We start from the raw sequence: 22,790 nt of genomic DNA, 5'->3' as shown, positions 1-22,790 counted from the left end.
CGGCATGCTGGGGATGGAAAAGCTCGGCAGCATTTCCTTTTTAGCGCACGTTGGCCTTATTGCTGCTTTGTAAAAGGGCCCCCAATTATATTTATGTTTATATTTGGTCATTTTACTACTGTTATGGTGTTAAAATGATAAGTTTAAACTGTACCTGCTATACACCACCTTGGGTGATTATCCTCATTAAGGCGCTTAATAAATCCTAATAAATAAATATAAATCACAACATACAGCTACTCAAAACATTTGTACCACTTCTTTGGGTCAGGTGTACATTTGTGCACTGTTAGGGCTAGTTACTAGAGCCTATTTTATGGAGGTACATTGGTGCCTATCTGGTGACTTTTTTGGATGCCTCACGCAGGTGCCCTATTTATTTATTTATTGAGTTATTGCATTTGTATCCCACATTTTCCCACCTCTTTGCAGGCTCAATGTGTCTTACAATACATCATGAATGGTGGCGATCAGGGCCGGTCTTAGGCAGAGGCGACCAAGGCGGCCGCATAGGGCCCCGCGCCTAAGGGGGCCCCGCTCTGCCTCCGCTCCGACCTCCGCTCGCCTCGGACGACCGTCCGCATCATTCATGATGATCCCGCGGCTCGGCCACTCCACTTATGGGGAGGGGAGGTTTCATGATAGCATTGTGCTTATTATTTCAATCAGTTTTTTTGTACAAGTTTAGCTTCATTTGTCTTTATTTGAAATTTCATAAATTAAAAAAAAAATTTTTTAATGGAATAATCTTATCAATGGGGTGGAGCTAGGGTGGGGCGGAGCTAGGGCAGGGCTAGGATGGGGCCCCACCAAATTGGTCTGCACAGGGCCCCGCACTTGCTAAGACCGGCCCTGGTGGCGATACATTAGAAAATAGACATTTTGTGTTATTGAAGGATCTTGGGCAATATGATAAGGAAAAAACATGATAATGGTATAGCAAGCAGAATATTATAAGACAGTTCTGATTATATATGAAGGAGTTGTGTATATTCACATTGGTTGATCTTTGTGGTATGCTTTGTTAAAGAGATGGGTCTTCAGTAGTTTACGAAAGTTCGTTAGTTCACAAATAAAACCAGGCCTAAATAGGCAGTTTTGATATTTCACATAGTTCCTATGTTATACCACTCTCCCCCAACAATGAAGAGAAATAAATAAGAACATAAGACTAGCCATAATGGGTCAGACCAACAGGCCATCTAGCCCAGTATCCTGTTTTCCAAACAGTGGCCAAGCTAGGTCACAAGTACCTCGCAGAAACCCAAATCGTGGCAACATTCCATACTACAAAGCCCAGGGCAAGCAGTTGCTTACCCATGTCTGTCTCCAATAAGAACATAAGAACTGGGTCAAAAAGGAAATACAGGCATTTGAAATGCACAGTTATACAGGATACCAGCAATTCTGATGATTATCTGGAAATACCTCAACTCACACGACAAGTGCATGAGATGCAGTAGAACCACTGGTTTCATTTACACCCCCCCCCCCCTCCAATATACACCAGTCAGGATTCAGGAAGGCGCCATACTTTTTTATATTCCAGCTCCTCTTCCAGTGCACTCCTGATGCTGGCACCCAGGACCATTACCCCTCCCCCCCTTATGGATATGCTACCTATGAAACTAACCGGAAAGCTAAAACAGCCTCTATGGTAACAACTAATTCTAAAGAATTAAACTGGAGAAAGAAGTTCTTTTCATTATCATGTTTGGGCACAAGAAATGTAGGCTATTGGGAAAAATATTGTGCCTGACAGGCTGTATCATGCAAACCACCAGAATTTTGTACCATCTGTGCACAACATAGTCATGCAGCAGCTTGCAAGAGTACTGCAGGTTCTTCATTCCTTCCAGCTCTTCCTTCCTTATCCCTTTTCTCTCCGGTTACTACGGTTACTTAATGGGCTCAGATGGTTTCAGACAGCTGCACCAATCCAGCTGTGAAGCGCCATGCGATGCACTGAATTTCATTGGGCAGCCATCGTAGGACACCACCCATAGGGCTATGGCCATAGATGAAAAAGGACCTCCCCCGTAGATGTCGCTTCAGTAACCTCATACTACAAGAGCTGAAAGAGGCGAGCAGAAAATGAAGACGCGAGACCAGAGCCAGGTAAGAATCCGGGCTGCTCGTTTTCCCATTGTTACAGAAGCCATACAAATGCATTCGCGATATACACCGAAACATGCACGGTAACACGTATAAAAAAGGTTAAATTTAGCAGAGGTTTGATACTATTCGCCAGTTTCATGCCTATGCTTATTCAGCATATTTAAAGAGCTCAGAGTCATTCATGAAAACAGTACTGCTCACTCACACTCAACAGAATTTAGAACTGTTGATTGGAACAACACATTAAAAAAAACATGTTAATTGCCACTGACTTCTCATCACAATTTAGATGAGTATAATAATAATAATAATAATAATAATAATAAATATAGTTGAATCAAAGTGGGGTGCATGAGTACCTGTCCAGTCTCTTGGGTGAGATGCACGATCGGTCCTATTCAATGTCTACCGCATCATACAAAGAATGAAAATAACAAGAAACCACGGTGGCTTGTAAGAGTAAATCGCATTTGAACAGAATAAATCAGAAACATTTTTAACTATTTACAGGTAGAATTCACATTGAAAGAGTGCTCGGGATAATAGATAATGAGGAAAGACAGCGAGCCTAACCCCGGACTGTTGGTAATGCAGTATTGCAACTAAGGATGCCATACGTTTGAGGTTTCTTCCACTCTGTCGCCTCCACAGGGATGCTGCTACTTGTATCTAGCATTAGTGGTAAAAGGTCAAAAGAAAAGATACCAGGTCGGCCGGCCGCAGGCCTCCACCTTCATCTCCAGTTTAGAAAAAAGGAAACCAGTGATCAACCTGTTATGAATGTGGCAGCAAATCAGCATTGTGTACCATCCTGTGCAGAAACCACGTGTTTCCTCCGTTTCTTTTTTTCTTTGAGGAAAACAAAAAAAAGAGTATCAGCCACCTACTAAAAACACCTTCTGGTCTCTCTACAGCTTAATAGGCTGCAACTGAATATGGCTAAAACTAAAGCAGAGGTTTTCTGCAGGAACCAACAATTTGTTGCCCTGTACCTGTACATCGGTGGTGCTGATTCAGGAGGTTAGCACTGATCTTAGGGGTTTTCTTGGACTCTGGGCTGTCTTTTCTTGCCCACAATGCATCAGTGGTTCACCAGTGCTTCTTTAAATTGCAACAGACTTGCTCAATACATTGGTACTTACTTATCTAGATTATTGTAATTCCCAGTTCAAGGGTATTTGTCAAAGAACTTAAGCATTTGCAACTTGTACTGCAGTGAAGCTACTTTTGAGGGGGGAGAAAAATATGTTACCCCTCTGTTACAGGCTGAACATCGGTTACTGATTCATTTTCGGATTTTATTTAAAATACTTCTCTTGGTGAATAGGCTTCTCAAGGTGGGTTCTCCAGAATTTCTGTCACAGTATATGATTCCATATAGTCCCTCTCGGTCCCTTTGCTCTGCACAGCAGCATCTGCTGTTGGTACCAACCCCAATCTCTTTGACAACTTATAGGAACTCAGGGGGTTGTTTACTAAAGCTTAGCTTGAGTTATCTGCAGTAGGGCCCATTTTATTCCTATGGTTTTATTTATGGTTTGCAAGTGAGTTTGTTGTCAAAGATGACACCTAAAATCTTGATGGCCGCTTTGAAAGGAAGAGGTTGGTTATCAATGAGAGGAGGAAAAGGAATAGGACACACAAATGGATTCACATTTTGTAGCATTAAGGGGTTTGTTTTAAGCCAGGCAGAGACTTTGGGCATGTAGTCATTAAGAGAGGGATCAGTGATACGACAGACTCTGAATATTGTCTGCATAGCAGAATGTTGTACATCCATGGTCTTGTATGATGGCCAAGAGCAGAGCGAGAAAGACATTGAATAGGGAGGGATCCAGGATTGAGCCCTGGGGTACACCAGATAGAAGATCAAGAGTGTCTATAGAAGTGTGATTAAAGGTGAGCTGAAAGGTTCAACCAGAGAGAGAGATTATATGGAACAGGAGTTGGCAAACTATGACCAATGGGACCATTTCATTCAGCTCACTCTGCCTGCCAACTCTGTAGCTCTAAAATCACCAGTGCTGATGTAATTAGCAAAGGGTCACATGCACTTCTAAATGATGATAGCAAAAGGAAAGGGATGGCCTGTGAGCTGTAGTGTTGGTTGTTTCAAAGCTAATTTGATGTGCTGCTGGTTTCAGGTGGTAAGTGTGTGTTTGGCCCAGGTTGGTGGAGGCATCCTCTTGCTGCTCTGGGAAATGGTTCCTTAGCATGTAGCATAGTAACATAGTAGATGACGGCAGAGAAAGACCTGTACGGTCCATCCAGTCTGCCCACAAGATAAACTCATATGTGCTACTTTATGTGTATACCTGACCAGTGGCGTTCCTAGGGGGGCTGACACCCGGGACGGATCGCCGATGCACCCCACCCCCGGGTGCAGCCCCCCCCCCGGATGCAGTGCGATCCCCCCACAAAAGACTCCCCCCGGGTGCACGCCACTGGGGGGGGGGGTGCCGCGCGTGCCTGTCCTTCATTCGTTCCATGCTCCCTCTGCCCCGGAACAGGATGTTCCGGGGCAGAGGGAGCATGGAACAAATGAAGGACAGGCGCGCGCTGCACCCCCCCCCCCAGCAGCGTGCACCCGGGGCGGACCACGCCCCCTTTGGTACGCCACTGTACCTGACCTTGATTTGTATCTGCCATTTTCAGGGCACAGACCATAGAAGTCTGCCCAGCACCAGCCACCCAATCTCCACTAAGCTTCTGAGGATCCATTCCTTCTGAACATGATTCCTTTATGTTTATCCCACGCATTTTTGAATTCCGTTACCGTTTTCATCTCCACCACCTCCCGCGGGAGGGCATTCCAAGTATCCACCACTCTCTCCGTGAAAAAATACTTCCTGAAATTTTTCTTGAGTCTGCCCCCCTTCAATCTCATTTCATGTCCTCTAGTTCTACTGCCTTCCCATCTACACAAAAGGTTTGTTTGCAGATTAATACCTTTCAAAGATTTGAACGTCTGTATCATATCACCACTGTTTCTCCTTTCCTCCAGGGTATACATGTTCAGGTCAGCAAGTCTCTCCTCATAAGTCTTGTAACGCAAATCCCATACCATTTTTGTAGCTTTTCTTTGCACCGCTTCAATTTTTTTTACATCCTTAGCAAGATACGGCCTCCAAAACTGAACACAATACTCCAAATGGGGCCTCCCCAACGACTTATACATGGGCATCAACACCTCCTTTCTTCTGCTGGTCACACCTCTCTCTATACAGCCTAGCAACCTTCTAGCTACGGCCACCACCTTGTCACACTGTTTCGTGGCCTTCAGATCCTCAGATACTCATGGTCCAGCATGCCATGTGTGGCATGCTGGACCATGAGTGGGTGAAAGCCAAGAGCTATCATGTTTCTGGAGGTTGTCTGAGAAGTATAAAGCAGTTTCTTCAATCTTTTCTCAAAAGGGAGAAAAGGCCCCTTCTTTATTTTCTTTTCTCCCAGGAATACCATCCACTTCCACTCTTCTTTTCTTTGGGGGGGGGGGGGGGGTGAAGCAGTGAAGAGTCTGTATCCCTCTTTCCCAGCTCCTAAACAGGTAATAGCCACAAACGTGACCCATGGAAAATAAAAACTGTCTACCTCTAACTTTCAGCTACAGTGCTTAAAGGATTTCCAGAAACAAAAGAAGACTGCAGAATGTATTTCTAGTTTAGCAAAACTAAATTTTGAAGATAAAACTAACTAATTTGTTAAAGAATCAGATAACACTGGGCTAGACTGAAAGCTGAGCTTTAATCTAAACTCTTAATGCTTTTTAAAATCAGTACTATCAGATAGCACCAGGTATGGGTGGAAAATCTTACTGCATGTGGAATATGAACACTAAACCCTTGAACAGGTAATGCCATCAAAAGCTGTTGCTTAGTGGTAAGAATGTGGAATGCTTTTAAAGCCAAGGTACTGTAGTCAGATAAATGTATTTATATGAGCACTAAGGGAATAGGACTTCATATACTGCCTTTCTGGTTTTTGCAACTATATTCAAAGTGGTTTATATAGTATATACAGGTGCTTATTTGTACCTGGGACAATGGAGGGTTAAGTGACTTGCCCAGGGTCACAAGGAGCTACAGTCGGAAATTAAACCCAGTTCCCCAGGATCAAGATCTGCTGCACTAACCACTAGGCTACTCCTCCTCCTCCAAAGTAGTTTGTAATAATAATCATTGTTATAGCTGTACTGAATGTACAATACAGCACTGTACATTGATGGTAAGAATATGCTCCTACCAAAAAAAAAAAAATTACAACCTAAATTGTTAGCTAGGGCAACTGGAGAAATAAGTAGACTCTGGATCTCGTTCATTCGTTCTCTCTCTCTCTCTCATCCTAACATCAATAGCATTAATTTTTGTTCTTAAACATTGGGCAAATCATACTTGTCCACTAACAGAGAAGGTGCAACCAGAAACTGTGCTTGGTCTTGCAGGGATTGGACCTGGAGATGTTTTCTTGGTTTTTGTCTTTTCTGTGCGTTAAAAGTTTATTTTAATAGTATAAGCCTCATTCTTTGGTACACATTCCATTTTATTTAAATCATTTAATGCATTAGCTTGGCAACAAATGTTAAAAACAAATTAAATTCTCATGCTAATAAAGTTTTTATTGTGCTGACGGGTCCTTATAGCGCACAAGCAAAAGAATGCTAAAGAAGCATGCTTCTCAGTGAGTGTTGCTTTTATCTTGGAAATTGCTCACACTGAAATTAGCTAAACGAAAAAATAGCGGCTCTTTTTATCTCAGAATTCCGCGAGACGCCGAGACCTTAGCGAATCGCCTCCTCCTCGAAATGACGTCAAACCCTTCCGCGCGGCGCGCGCGAATCATAACCTCTTTAATTCCCTTTTGTGACTTTGTCAGCTTCGCGCGCACAATCTCATTGAGGTTTGTTATCCAACAAGCAACAACTACCAACTTCCTTGCAGACAGCTGCAGCGAAGCGGCCACAAGCCACGGTCCCCTGTGTCGTCCACTCACCGTGGGCTAAACCACTCGCTCGAAAAGACGGGGGGGAGGAGAAGAGAGAATGAAAATTTTAAGAATTATATTCACCCTCTGCAACACTCAGAGCTTGTGTATTCTAAAAATTGGTTCGCATGACGAGGTTTTCCTCCCGTGCACCTGCCTCTGTTTCCATCGAAACAGGAGTCCAAGCCATGCTTCAGCTTCCCTTTTAGACCGGTGGACTCTGGCAAGGAGGTTTTCTTTTACCCTTGCCGTGGGCTTTTTTTTTTCAATAATAACTTTATAAAGCCACGCCCACGCATATCGTAGCTACGGGGAGCTAGGTCAGAGAGAGGCTGCTCCCTGGGCTGGGGTGAGTGTGAAGGGACTCGTCTCAGTGATGAATGTCAGTTTCCTTCCACGTGACTCATCCTGATGTGCTTTATTGGGTGGGTGGGGGGGGGGGGGCAACTAATTATATAACAAAATGGCAGATAACGGTCACCTCTGGGATGGGGGAATTGTATGCATTATCTGGTGATCAGCTAGAAGCAGTATGTTCACAGAGGCACTAAGAACTTGGTTCTGCTTCAGGTTGTTAGCAAATAATAAAGGATTTAGTAGGGACCGTGGGAGCCAGCTTTGGGGGGGGGGGGGTGCAATGAATGGATGCTTGAGCACCCCCAATATTGAACAAACTCTTTCACTGTGTCCAGTGAGGGGTAATGTGTTTTGCGTTTAGCACATGCAATCATTTTGAAAAGTTGGCATTTTTCACCCGTTGCCAGATACAGGGCGTGAAATGATAACAATTGAAGTTCAAAAGCCCCCTATTGCCCGGCCTCTGGCTGTACTAACATCTAGATCAGTGTACTGTTTCAGCCCACGGTAACTGCATGGTTTCTTCACTGACCCGAAGAGATGATGTTCTGGCTTATTACCTAGCGGCTGTCTTCTAATAATTGTAGGTTCTCTGCCTCCCTTAGCTAGTTGCTGGACCTAACGTTTGTATGTCAGTTTATAGGACGATTTTTACAATCCTGTATCTTGTTTTCTTTTTGCTAGACTTAAGCAGCGTTTAAATACAGCAAAGCTTGTCAGTGATACCTTATTAGTCCAATAAAAAGGTATCCCCTGTAATTTGTTGATTTTTTTTTCTCAAATTGAAAAACAGATTCTCCATTTTTAGTTGAATTTTAGTTGCTTCCACAAATGGAACAGAGAAAACAAAAATATCTCAAATTTAAGCAATGTGGATTCCCCAATCTAACTGTAATAAAATTAAGAGCTAACTTTACTAAGGGGGTTATGTGTGCAGAAGTGCATTCAGATGTAAAGCAGTCCCCTGCCTTCTCGGATTTGCAGGAGGGGTTTGACTTCCAGTGTGGTCACAAAAACGCACTGGAAATACACATCTCATTAAAATAACTGTTACCCTCTCCATGCACCTAACTGAGCTTTTTGAAGGGCTCCCAGGAACTGAAATCTTTGTAATGAATGCCTTCATGACTATTGTTTTGTAAAAGGAACAGGCTGTATACTCTAGCTCATTTTAAACCTAAACCTTTTGACATTTCCGTTGGCCAGCCACATTTCTGCCTTGATTAAATATCTCAATACCAACGTGTTTGCCTACAGAAAATAGTTGCTTTTTAATTTAAAGTTAAAGAAAAGTGGTATGGTAGCTGTGTTGGTCTACTTTTAAAGGTAATAAATAGAAATAAATCCAAACTTAGAAAAGAAAATAAGATGATACGTTTTTTTTTATTGGTACTTAGCAGTGGTGTAGCCAGACTGCCAATTTTGGGTGGGCCTGAACCCAGAGTGGGTGGGCACAAAATGTTCTCTCTACCCCCCTCCCCCAGCAAAATTTAGTCACACTAATCAGATGCATTTGTCACACAGGGGTAAAGTGATGCTTTTCAGTGCATCAGGTTTCAGAAAATAATTTATTTAATAGCCTAACACCCTTTTCAATGAGCTTTCAGAGGTCTAAACCTCATGCCTCAGGTCAGTATAATGCTGTTATGGTATCCTCTCCTGACCTAAGGAAGTATTGGTCTCTGTAACGTTATTAACACAGGTACCATATTACTTGATCCTAAATTAAAAAATAAAATTATTTTCTTTACCTTTGTTGTATGGCCATTTACTTTTTCTCATTGTGTTGCTCCCAGTCGCTAGATTCTGCTTTCCTTCATTTTTGCTTAACTCTTCTGCACCATTTGTCATTTTTCTTCAATATTTTTCAGCGTCTCCCTCTGTCCAGATTTAATTAATTCTTACTATCCATTCTTTAATTTCCTTCTTTTTCCTTCATCTACCTATGGCTTTTCATCCTTTTCTCACCCTTGTTCTCCCCATGCCCCTTCCTCTTATTCTCCAGTCTTTCTCTACTCTCCTTTTCCATCCATGAGCTCTCCTCTTTCTCTCCCCATCCTACCAGTGTCTCCCCTCTTTCTCTCCCCATCCTTCCAATGTTTCCCCTCTTTCTTTCTGCATCCTTCCATCCAGCGTCTTCCCTCTTTCTCTCCCCATCCTTCCACCCATCTACCCTCTCACCTGATCCTTCCATCTAATGTCTCTCTCTCCCCCTCCTTCTATCCAGTGTCTCTCTCTCTCTACCCTTTTCTGTTCAGTGTCCCTTCTCTCTCCACATCCTTCCAGTCTCTCCCCTTTCTCTCTGCTTCCATCTCCCTCTTTCTCTCCCCATCCTTCCATCCGTTTTCCCTCTTTCTCTCCCCATCCTTCCATCCAGTGTCTCTCTCTCTCTCTATCCCCTTCTTTCCATCCAGGCCTGCCTGCCTGCCCACCCACCCACCCAACACTGACCTGCCAAGTCTTCCGCGAAACACACGGCGCCACCTCCCATTTCCGGCCACTGCTGCTTCTCCTGTTGAGCAGCAGTGGCCGCTACAAAACAAAAAGTGCTACCAAAAATGTTTTTAGAAAGCAAGCACGGCACCGCAGGCAGCCATCAGGCATTGGCTGTCGGCTCTGCAGCCGCTCCCCTCACCTCTCACGTCACTGCGCTCCTCCGGGGTCGTCCTCCAGGGGCAGTGACGTGAGAAGCAAGAGGAGCGACTGCAGAGCCGACAGCCAATGCCTGATGGCTGCCTGCGGTGCCGCACGTGCTTTCTAAAACCATTTTTGTAGCACTCTTTGTTTTTGTAGCGGACGCTGCTGCTTCACAGGAGAAGCAGCAGTGGCTGGAAATGGGAGCTGGCGCCGCGTGTTTCATGGGAGACTTGGCAGGTCAGTGTTGGGTGGGCGGGCCTGGAGGGAAAGTGGCTGGGCCTGGGCCCGCCCAGGCCCGCCTGTGGCTATGCCCCTGGTACTTAGTAACGGGCCCGCCCAGGCCCGCCCGTGGCTATGCCCCTGGTACTTAGTAACTTAGTACTAAGTTAGTTCAATTAAAAGGGTATCTTATTTTCTTTTCTATGTTTTGATTTATTTCTGTTTATTACCTTTAAAGTTAAAGAACAAATGCCAGAAAAATTTAAAATTATTTTTGAGACCTGTGACCAAATTATTGATCATGGTTGTTTACTCAACCCAAATCTTTATTTGATCGTAACAGGTTTACTGCAGTGAAATGAGCCTGCCATGATTGGGAAAGTGCGGGGTACAAATGTAACAAAAAATAAAATAAACCCTATCATTCAGTAAAGAAAAAAAAGGAGTCTCACCATCGGGTGTAGATTTCAATGTCTGAATACTGTGTTGTAACATTTACACTTTAGCTGGCTCCAGAAAAAGGAGGACAGATTGAGCCAGTCTGGGTTTTACTTCCATTGCTTTCAATGGAAGCAAAACCCAGACTAGAGCCGAGCCATATGGTAACCCTATACATACCCATTCTGTAATTCTTTTTAATTTTTTTGCCACTGTAAGTTGCGGTGATAATTAACTCTGTGTTGAAACAATAGAGGAGATGGGTTATGGTCAAAACCTGATGAAAATTCAACAGCCTTTATGATTGTACCTTTTTCAGATAAAGGTAGTCCTTTAACTACCTACCATTCAATAATAGGGCATCTGCGCAGGAAACTGTACCCTGAACTCAGAAACTATACTCTGACCTCCCACGTTACTTTCAGGTATAAAAGAAGCAACAGACTGCAGAGCTGATACATTGCACAAGGAGGATAGAAAATGCTGCCAGTGATTTTCTAATGATTTGCTAACTCAAGTTAAAAGTCCAGTTCTGTATCTACCCAGAATAGGAAGGAAGTAAGGAATCAAGCAAAGTAGTCAGGCTTGTGTAGAATCTTGGCAGTGAGAACTGACATTACTGGGAAGCTTGGATGGGCCAGTTGTGCTTTTTCTGCCATCATGTACTACATCTCAGTGTATGAAGAATGATGTTGCTGTTTATCTGGATCAAAGTAAAACAATCTTGAAGATGGAGCGAAGTGATAACATCCTCTATAGAACCAGCAACACAGATAATGAAGACAGATAAAGATAGTAAGGACCATCTTACGCAGAAATAAAAGGTTGGTAGGAAGGGAAATGGGGAGAAATGCATTCACTGCCTATTAATTTATTTAAATTGCTTATATGCTGTCATAGTTACCTGATGCTAGGGTCCACCTTGGGGATCAGCACCCAAGAAAAAGATCTAGGTGGTGGTGTAGATAATACTGAAGTCTTCTGCCCAGTGTACAGTGGCGGCCAAAAAAGCAAACAGGATGCTAGGATTATTAGGAAAAGAATGGTAAATAAGACCAAGAATACTATAATGCTTCTGTTTCGCTCCATGGTGCAACCTCACCTTGAGTATTGTGTTCAGTTCTGGTTGCTGTATCTCAAAAAAGATATAGCGGAATTAGAAAAGATTCAAGGAAGAGTGACCAAAATGATAAAGGGGATGGAGCTCCTCTCCTATGAGGAAAGGCTAAAGAGGTTAGGGCTCTTCAGCTTGGAAAAGAGATGGCTGAGGGGGTATACAATTGAGGTCTACAAAATCCTGAGTGCTGTAGAACGAGTTGATTCACTGTTTTTATTTTTTTCAAAAAGTACAAAGACTAGGGACACTTAGTGAAGTTACATGGAAATATTTTTAAAACAAATAGGAGGAAATATTTTTTTCACTCAACAAATAGTTAAGCTCTGGAATTCTTTGCTGGAGGATGTAGTAACAGTGGTTAGCATATCTGGGTTTAAAAAAGGTTTGGACAGGTTCCTGGAGGAAAGTCCATAGACTGCTATTGAGACAGACATGGGGAAGCCACTGCTTGCCCTGGGATTGGTAGCATGGAATGTTGCTACTATTTGGGTTTCTGTCAGGATTGGCCACATTTGGAAACAAGATACTGGGCTAGCTGGATCATTGGTCTGACCCAGTACGGCTATTCTTGTTCTTATCTAGTATGCTTGGTGGTTTACAAGAAACACATGAATTAACATAATCATAATACAAATAACCTGAAAGGGCAGCTTAGTAAAACAAATTGAAACTATCCAATATAAATTCATACCTGTGTAGAAAAAGCACAGAAATATAGGTTTTAATGTTTTTCCCTAAAAACATAAAAATTGTGCTCCATCTAATGATTACTGATGTCGATGCAAGGGCCCTCTCCCAGAAAATGCATGTGTACATGCTAGTACCCACTTTCTGAGCACAAGTTGCACAGTAGAGCATACCTAACTAAACTGGAGCACGTCTAATAGTGCAAAACCAAGAAGAGCTTTAAGCAGCAGTGTAATACATTCAAACATGATGAGCTGCAGAAAGGCAATTGGTGAAGACCCTGTAAACTTGGGGAGATATGATCAAATCAGCCACATCTATTAAAGGAACTGGGAGTTCTGTATTTCATTTATTTAATATTTTATGTATAGTTGTTTGCTGTTTATTTTGATTGTGTATGTTTGTTACCCACATTGTAATCCTTGGAAATAGTGAGCTAATTGAACTGCCATTCTGGAGAATGATTGAGAAAAGTTTTGTCTGTTGGGCTGGATTCTATATAAGGTGTCTAAAATGTAGGTCTACAGTAAGACACAGTTTGTAGAATAGAGCATAGGCTGGGGGAATGTGCATACAATTTAGGCGTGGCCATTTATGCCACTGAAAACCTGGTGTAAATACCTGCCCCTAAATATAGGCACATTCCCCCAAATTCTTTAACAATGTGCATAAATATGATTCACACCTCCAAACACCTACACTCCTCCCATGGCCATGCCCCCTTTCTAGCTACACGTGTTGGAATTTACGAGCGCCTTTTTTTAGAATACGCCTAAAAAGAAGTACCTGTAAATTCCAATTATTGCCCAGTGATAATTGGTTGCTATCGGCCAGTTATCACTAATTGGCTTGATCCTCAATTGGCCATGCACACAATTTAACGAACGCTACTCGCATCTTAGAATCCAGCCCATTGTGGCTTCTCTGGACAGATGGAGTAGACTGTGGCATACCAACAGAGCTTTGGAGCTGCACAGCCTCCGCTCACAATTCCTTATGCTTGTTTATTTGGATTTAGCTCACGCCTTTCCAGTTGTAGCTCAAGGCAAGTAATATTCAGGTACAGTAGGTATTTTCCATATTCAGAAGTTGGAGATGTGCAAAATTCTTGAGGTATGAATAATTTTTGCACAATAGAAGCCAAAATTCCCATGGCACTTGACATATTTACCGAACTGAAGCAATTCAAACAGGAGAGATGGGGAGTCTGAAAGTGCAAGATTGCAGAAGAAAAGATAGTAAGACTTGAGTGGCTGCTGTCTTTATGAGTTTTAAAACATTAAAATCAAGGCTCTTAAGTATAAACATCCAGAAGATTCTCAAACCACAATATTTTTCACATCTAGATTATATTCTTGAAAGATGTATCACAAATTTCTGACCATCTAGAACTCAGTAGTGCTACTCAGGGTGTACCTTTTCATACCATAAACCATAACCCTGTTGAAAATAATATTTGCACATAAACAGTGTGCATGTATATTAAACATATAAATGGCAAGTGACCGACTCACCTGCAAATGCGCAGTAGAGACTTCCCTCTCTGTCCTGCCCTCGCGTCAAGACGTGATGACATCAGAGGGCAGAACAGAGAGGGAAACGGAGTCGGACTGTCGGACGCTGCCGCTGGAGCCTGGAAACAAACATGGCGCACACCAACCTCCACCCTTCCCCGCCGCCGCTCCCGCCCCCCTCCATATCGGGCCCCCTGCACTGACCTGACAGCGCCTCTCACCTCCGTGTGGAAGCGCTGCAGGCAGCAGCAGAGCAATCTGCTGCTGCCTGCAACGCTTTCACACGGAGGTGAGAGGCGCTGTCAGGTCAGTGCAGGGGGCACGGAGAGGGGAGGAGCGGCGGCGAGGAGGGTAGCTGGAAATCTCCCCCGTTTTAACGGGCTTAACGGCTAGTAGCATATAAAAAAGGGAGAGCATACATTAAAATGATCAGTTAAACTCAGTGTCTCTTTTTCCCCCTATAGAACACGATGATGGAACATCCCAAATCGAATCTAAGGAGTCAGAGCAGTAGACAAAGTGGTGAAAAAATTGATCATGGGCGGTGGGGAAGAGCCTGGTAAGATCTGGACCCAAAGCTGTGCACAGCTGGGCATACTCCATCATTAAGTTACCATGCTAATATGATGTGGTGAGTCTTACTGGTTTCAGAGGATGGTTCAACAGATTGTACTGCTGTTTGTCCAGTGGAACTGGATATTTTTTGTTGCCAAATGGTGCAGTAAATATTGGGGAATAAAAAAATCCAGCTGGCAGGGTACGGGAATCCCCACCTCCTGGTGCAGTGAGCATGGACCAGGGCTGTTGGAGTTGCCTGAGCCAAGGACCCTCCAGGCCCTCCCATGGTCTCAGCCAGAGACCTGTATAGTAATTTTTAAGTAATGGTAGGGAAGGGGGATGGGATTTGATATACCTTCTTTCTGTGCTTACAATGAAAGTGGTTTACATATTATATACCAGTACTTACTTTGTACCTGGGGCAATAGAGGGTTAAAGTGATTTGTCCAGAGTCACAAGAAGCAACAGTGGGAATCTAACTCAGTTCCCCTCATTCTCAGGCTACTCCTGCACTCCACACTGGCTTTCCTGAGCAGTTTTCTTAATCCACAGCTACTGGGTTTCAACTATTTCCACTTTACTAAATGCTCCTGCATTAACTCTGTGTTATCTAGTTAGCACATGCTAATGCAAACATGCTAGCTGGATATTACTTCCCTGACCATTCTCCACCCCTCCTGAAAAAATTAACACAAAAAAATAATGCACGATTAGTATGCACTGAAAGGCAAAATACTGTAAAACTAATATATTTTGCAGTAAGACTTTAACCCTCAGTTAAGTGCTTAATGTGGTTTCATAAAAGGGCCCCTTCTGCTCAATATTTCTCACACTATTTTGTGCAGTATGAAACAGGCAATGTCTTTCTTAATCCATAGGTCCTTAGATAATTATTGCAAACTGGTTTCTTTTTATAATGCCTAGTGCACAATATGATGTCATTAGTAAATAGGGGCTATTATCTGTAATAGTTTACTTTTGTGCACAGTATAGTGTGAACTGACTGTAGGAGACAAGCCTCTGGGCTCCTTGGATTAAGTGAAATGTATCTCAAAGACAAGATTCCCATGTGTATTGATCATTTTCATGTGTACCTTGATTTTTTTTTTTTTTTTTTTAAGTAGCGTATATGTTGAAGAAGTCTAGTTAGGGATTGTCCACATATGGACTTGTGATATAACCTTCAGGTTCTTCCTGCAGGGAGGTGGACTGGTTTTCTTTGGCAAGTGTCATCTTCCTTCTCCTCTTCGCACCTCTGATTGTCTATTACTTTGTAATGTCATGCGATCAGTATCGTTGTGCCCTGACTGGACCTATCCTTGATCTGTACACGGGACCCTCGCATCTCTCTGACATCTGGAACAGGATGCAGCCAATAAACCGGAGAGCTGTAACCATCTATACTGTGTGGGTCACGTTCCAGGTAAGGTCTCCTGTTGCTGTGCTGCCCTGAAGAAACTTTGAAGGATAAAGGCAAATTTGTTAATCAGACTATTGACATTTCTGGACTACCTAACCAAAAGTGTGCCTTAGGCAACTTGTAGGAAATGAGAAAAAAATATATAGTCCAATTGGTGTCAAAATGTGAACTTCAGCAACCATACACAAAGATTATACAAATCCTCAGCTCTAATGAAACATTTGGGCAAACTCTGGTTCATCTCCCTTCAGGTCGGAAACTTTTGTTCACTTTGAGGCATATTTTCAAAGCACTTAGCCTTCCAAAGTTCCATAGGTTTCTATGGAACTTTGGAAGGCTAAGTGCTTTGAAAATATGCTTCTTTGGGTACCAGGAGTAGGCTGCTAGACCATGAACCCGTTGTATGTTCTCCGTTATTGGCCCTAGCCTTGAAGTGGAAATACATTGTTTATTGTTTTTGAATAAGTTTGAAGCTCAACTGTTTGTCTGGATTTTACAATGTTTATCTTATGATTAGTTTTAGTTTTACAAGTGTTTGTTATTCACTAAGAAATGTAATGATGGATTGGTTATAAGTATATTAAGTGAAATGAAATGTATGTTTCATAAAGCACATCAAAATTGTATTTGAATGAAAAGAGCTGTACAAATGAAATGTACACTTTTTCCATTCATAATAATGTTCAATTAAGATTCAGTCGTTATCCCCTCCAGAATTTAGAAGCATCTCCCACTCTTTACTTACGTCATGGGGGCTGCTAGACTAATCCTTGTCAGAATCCCATGCAGGTAATGCACACAGATGGTTGAAGAGTGGATTGAGGGAAGGAGATTTTAAAAATTGTGACAATGAAAGGTGTACACTTCTATTCCAGGGGTTCTCAGTTCAGTCCTTGAGACACACCTAGCCAGTTAAGTTTTCAGGATACTCACAATGAATATGTATGAGATAAATTTGCATGGAATACCTCCATTGTATGTAAATCTGTCTCATGCATATTCATTGTGAGTATCTTAAAAGTCCCAACGACTGGTTTGAGCACCTCTGTTCTATTCCAAAAAAGTGTGACAGTATTCAAAGAAATGAAATACAGTGCAATCCGCTTAAGTGCAAGGGTCTGGGACCAAAGAAATACACGCAGTTAACAGGAGCGTGCACTTAACCGTTGTGACCCAGAGAAGCTTGACATCTGATAAACATATGTACAGTACTGTTTATTATACGTATACAGTCTCCGTTAACTGACGTTAGGCTTACTTGAAGTAATCAGTCACAGTCCTCTGTACACCCTTGTGTCTGTGAGTTCCATAGACTAAGTCTGCCAGACGATAAAAACTGTCATAGCACTGACATCCAGTGGCCTCCAGATAGGCCCCCACAGTGTTGAGACTCTCCAGGAGGTTGTTGAATTTCGTCAGCATGTGCCTTGCTGCTCATTTCATCATCTGTTTCATCTTCAGCCATTGCCTGCATGTAGGCGCATATCTCAACAGTGCTGTCGTCAGCTATTTTTATTTTTTTATTTTTGTTACATTTGTACCCCGCGCTTTCCCACTCATGGCAGGCTCAATGTGGCGGGTAATGGAGGGTTAAGTGACTTGCCCAGAGTCACAAGGAGCTGCCTGTGCCGGGAATTGAACTCAGTTCCTCAGTTCCCCAGGACCAAAGTCCACCACCCTAACCACTAGGCCACTCCTCCACTCATAATCAACAGCTACGTAGTGATGAAACTCCTCTTCAGTAACACCGGCTGGGATGTCAATAGCCTGTTCATCTGACGCGTTTGCAACAGCTGCATCTGTTTCGTCCCTCTCCACATCCCTAACAAAGCTTGCCTGCTTGTAACAGTTCACAATGGTTGCCTGTGTAACATGATACCAGGCTTCTTTCTGCATATGTATTTCTGCATATGTAGGGAATCCAACAGTGATAGATTACGAGCCAGTTCAACAGCACGTTTATCTTTGCCAGTCTGGTCATCCATAACGCTCATCAGACGACGTAGCACAAGAGCCCGATAATGTTGTTTGAAATTGGCTATTATGCCCTGATCCATAGGTTGGATCAGAGAGGTAGTAGTGTTTGGTGGCAGGAAGACCACCTTGACGTTAGACAGCCTGACATCATCCCTGTGTGCAGCACAATTATCACAAAGCAACAAAATCTGACGCTTTTGTGCCCGCATTCTAGTGTCTAACTTCTTTAGCCACTGATACAAATTTCCGTTAGCCTTGTATGACACAGGAAGTCGCTTAACATTCTTGAAGCAACAGGGCTGTTTGCTCTTTCCATTGACGAGTGGTTCCAACTTCTCACTCCCGTCCATATTGTAGCAAAGGAGGATCGTCAGTTCAACGTTTTACTTCCTGTAGTTTCGGCTTGTTTGAATGCAAGTGTTCCATCAGGAATCGCTCACCAGTAGAGACCGTTTTCGTCAGCATTGAAAATGTCACAAGGTGCAAACTCGTTCAAGATGGTAGGAAGAACTGAAACAACCCAATTTTCAGCACCAAAGTCATCAACGTCTTGTTTTTCACCATGCTGTTTCTTGAATTTTATGTTGTTCCTCTCCTTCCATCTTTCCAACCATCCAACAGTGGCTTTGAATTCAGTTAGTCCAAGACTTTCAGCTAGCTGATTAGCTTTCTACATAAGCAGTGGACCACTGACAGGAAACTGTCTGTTTCTGACTTGAGAAAACCACCGAAGAGCATCTTCTACATCCTCAGCTTTTCCTGCCCGTTTACGTTTCCGGTGTGGATTTGTATTGTTTTTTGCCAGTCTTCCAGAAGCTGGTCTTTCTGCTTCAAGATACATGAAATTTGACTTGGATTGACACCATATTCTTTAGCAATAGATGCTTGACTTTGTTTTCTAATTTTTTAAGAATTTCCATTTGTTCAGCCAGTGTTAAAGTCTTACAGTTGCGCAACGACGACTCCAGTGTACACTCTAACAACATTCTTTCGATTATTCTGCTTGTGGCAGTTAACCGAGATTTCAAATTTACCGCCCCTCTGTCACGCGCCAGTCAGCTTCCATATTCCATGTGTGCGCTTATGCAGAGTCTTTCCTGCAGAGGAGTGGTCTTAAACCATGCATATAAGCGAATCTTGCACATAACAGTGGTGCGCTAAACTGAAGTTTGTCCCCACAGAAATTGATGGCGCCAAAAATGGGACCAAAGTACGGCATGCAGTTAAACAGAGCATGCACTTATCCGACGTGCACTTAAATGGAGTGCACTGTATATGTGAGCACACTGAAAGAATCCAACATTTAAAGAGAAACAAGATAGCAAAGAAGGCCCCAAACTGGCATTTGAAGAACATTGCTCATAATGCAGTATTATACAGAGGAGAGGAAGTGACCTAGTGCTTACAAGCAGTGATTCCCAAACCTGTTTTCAGGATATCTACAATGAATCTTCATAAGTTTAGGTTTGCATGTACTTCCTCCATGAAGATTCATTGTGGATATCCTAAAATTCTCACTGGCTAGGGTAACCCCAGTACAGATTTGGGAACAACTGGCTTAGGGCAATGGGCTGAAAAGCAGGAGTGCAGGGTTCAAATCCCACTTCTGTCACTGACTCCTTGTGACCTATACCATTGCCTCAGGTACCTGCTGGCTGTAATCTCTTCAGAGTAAGGAATCCATTGTACTGGAGTCTTTCTCAGCACTGTACAGTGCTCTGTATGTCCAGTAGCGCTATAAAAATAAGTATTAACTGTTTTGTTACGTAACAAAGACAGAAATGATATTGATGTGCTGTAAAATGTGTTGATGTATCATTTGTGTGCAGATCATTTTGTACATGGCTCTCCCTGATTTTTGCCACAAGTTTCTCCCAGGATATGTAGGAGGAGTCCAGGAGGGAGCTCGTACTCCAGCTGGTAAGGACTCATGTTTCCTGGAATATCTTCTCTGGTATGCACTATAGTGTACATAGCCTAGGAAGTTCTTAGACACTTAAGAGAGGCTGAGCACCTGATGGGCCAGTCAGAGACTGCCAGTTTTGATTAGGGAGGGCCTTCCACAATTGAACTGGTCCCTTATTACAGGGAAATTCAGCCAGTCAAGCAGTGGCGTAGCCAGACTGCCAATTTTGGGTGGGCCTGAACCCAAAGTGGGTGGGCACAAAATTTTCTCTCTACCCCCCTCCCCCAGCAAAATGTAGTCACACTCAGATACATTTGTCACACAGGGTAAAGTGCTGCTTTTCAATGCATCAGATTTGAGACAATTTATTTAATAGCCTAATCCTTTTCAGTGAGCTTTCAGAGGCCAAAACCTCCTGCCTCAGGTCAGTATAATGCTGTTACGGTATCCTCTCCTGACCTAAGGAAGGAAGTATTGGTCTCTGAAACTTTATTAACACCATATTACTTTATCCTAAATTAAAAATACAATTATTTTCTTTACCTTTGTTGTATGGCCATTTACTTTTTCTCATCGTGTTGCTCCCAGTCTCTAGATTCTGCTTTCCTTCGTTTTCGCTTAACTCTTCTGCCAGGGTTTCCTGGCCATTTGTCATTTTTCTCTCCTTTTTCTTTGCTTTCTTCAATATTTTTCTGCCTCTCTCTCTCTCTGTCCAGATTTAATTCATTCTTACTATCCATTCTTTAATTTCCTTCATCTACTTATGGCTTTTCATCTTTTTCTCACCCTTGTTCTCCCCATGCCCCTTCCTCTTATTCTCCAGTCTTTCACTACTCTCCTTTTCCATCCAGCAGCTCTCTTCTTTCTCTCCCCATCCTTCCAGTGTCTCCCCTCTCTCCCCATCCTTCCAGTAGTCTCCCCTCTTTCTTTCTTCATCCTTCCATCCATCCATCCAGTGTCACCTCTTTCTCCCTACCCTTCCATCCAGCGTCTTCCTTCTTTCTCTCCCCATCCTTCCACCCATCTACCCTCTCTCCTGATCCTTCCATCTAATGTCTCTCTCTCCCTCCTTCTAACCAGTGTCTATCTCTCTACCCTTTTCTGTTCAGTGTCCCTTCTCTCTCCACATCCTTCCAGTCTCGCCCCTTTCTCTCCCCATCCTTCCATCCAGTGTCTCTCTCCCTATCCATCCGTTTTCCCTCTTTCTCTACCATCCTTCCATCCGTTTTCCCTCTTTCTCTGCCATCCTTCCGTCTGTTTTCCCTCTTTCTCTCCCCATCCTTTCGTTTTCCCTCTCTCTGCCATCCTTCCATCTGTATTCCCTCTTTCTCTCCCGATCCTTCCGTTTTCCCTCTGTCTCTCCCATCCTATGTTTTCCCTCTTTCTCTCCCCATCCTTCCGTTTTCCCTCTCTGCCATCCTCCTATCTGTTTTCTCTCTTTCTCTCCCCATCCTTCTGTTTTCCCTTTCTCCCCAGTCCCCATCCTGCCATCCGTTTTCCCTCTCTCTCCCCATCCTTCTGTTTTCCCTCTTTCTCTGCCATCCTTCAGTCTGTTTTCCCTCTTTCTCTCCCGATCCTTCCGTTTTCCCTCTTTCTCTGCCATCCTCCTATCTGTTTTCCCTCTTTCTCTCCCCATCTTTCAGTTTTCCCTCTTTCTCCCCAGTCCCCATCCTGCCATCCGTTTTCCCTCTTTCTCTCCCCAGCCTTCTGTTTTCCCGCTTTCTCCCCAGTCCCCATCCTGCCATCCGTTTTCCCTCTTTCTCTCCCCATCCTTCTGTTTTCCCTCTTTCTCCCCAGTCCCCATCCTGCCATCCGTTTTCCCTCTTTCTCTCCCCATCCTTCCGTTTTCCTTCTTTCTCCCCAGTCCCCATCCTGCCATCCGTTTTCCCTCTTTCTCCCCAGTCCCACCCGATTCAGGCCCGCCAGCCCCAGCTACAAACAGAAGAAGCGCTCAGCTGATTGAGCTGAGCGCCGCCACCAACGCTAAAGATGAGAAAAAAATGTTAAAAAAAAAAAGCGCGGCACCGCAAGCAGCCTCGAAGCATTGGCTGTTGGCTTTGCAGGCTCCTCCCGTCTCTTACGTCACTGCCCCTGTTTTGCTCCAGGGGCAGTGACGTAAGAGATGGGAGGAGCCTGCAGAGCCAGCAGCCAATGCTTCGAGGCTGCCTACGGTGCTGCGCTTTTTTTTTTTTTTTACATTTTTTTCTCATTGTTAACGTTGGCGGCAGCGCTCAGCTCAATCAGCTGAGCGCTTCTTCTTTTTGTAGCGCCGGCCCTGCTGCTCAACAGGAAAAGCAGCAGTGGCCGGCAATGGGAGCAATGGGAGTGGGCGGGCCAGAGCTGAAATTGGGTGGGCCTGGGCCCACCCAGGCCCACCCGTAGCTACGCCCCTGCAGTCAAGATAACCACGGAGTGGTTTTATCAAGAATATCAGATCCACTTGCATATTTACAACGGTCAAAAGTAAACTGACTGACTTTTATTCACTCTTGTGCACAGACCCACAAAATTTCAGCCTGCAGCTACAGGCTGTTCTTTCTAGACTTACTGCAATTCCTTGTAACTGGGGTTATCTAAGACCTAAAAAAAAAAAAAAATTCATTAATCAGTACAAAGCACTTATTGGAAAACAAGATAGCCCACATTAAGGGATCGAGAGGATAATTAAAATAATTATAAAAGAAATCCAGATTACTCCATAATAACCCTAGTTAAATTCTTGGTAATCTTATATTTACCTGACATCTTTACAAGCATTGCAGGCAGTCCAAAGTTTAGCAGCCTGGTTGTTGCTAGAGGTACGGTAGTTAACTGGTAAGTTTATTTACTGTAGTACCATACTGTTCATGTTGCTGCAAGTGT

At 43.4% G+C, this 22,790-nt stretch overlaps 1 protein-coding gene across 4 annotated transcripts in view; it reads left to right on the top strand.

The window, feature by feature from the left end:
• Nucleotides 1–2,045: 2,045 nt before the first annotated feature.
• Nucleotides 2,046–22,790, top strand: part of DHCR7 (7-dehydrocholesterol reductase) — a 32,310-nt gene continuing 11,565 nt past the window's right edge. The window contains exons 1-4 of one of the 4 annotated variants that reach the window (XM_030200732.1): nucleotides 2,046–2,118; nucleotides 14,532–14,626; nucleotides 15,826–16,048; nucleotides 19,852–19,942. In XM_030200732.1, the coding sequence (XP_030056592.1) occupies nucleotides 2,095–2,118; nucleotides 14,532–14,626; nucleotides 15,826–16,048; nucleotides 19,852–19,942 (433 nt within the window). In that variant the 5' untranslated portion in view covers nucleotides 2,046–2,094. The other 3 variants (XM_030200733.1, XM_030200734.1, XM_030200735.1) reach the window with 3 other exon arrangements.

The sequence above is a fragment of the Microcaecilia unicolor genome, chromosome 4 (genome assembly GCF_901765095.1).
Source record: "Microcaecilia unicolor chromosome 4, aMicUni1.1, whole genome shotgun sequence".
NCBI classification, from domain to species: domain Eukaryota; kingdom Metazoa; phylum Chordata; class Amphibia; order Gymnophiona; family Siphonopidae; genus Microcaecilia; species Microcaecilia unicolor.
The sequence above is the reverse complement of the archived record's forward strand: the minus strand, read 5'-3'. Positions and strand labels throughout refer to the sequence as shown.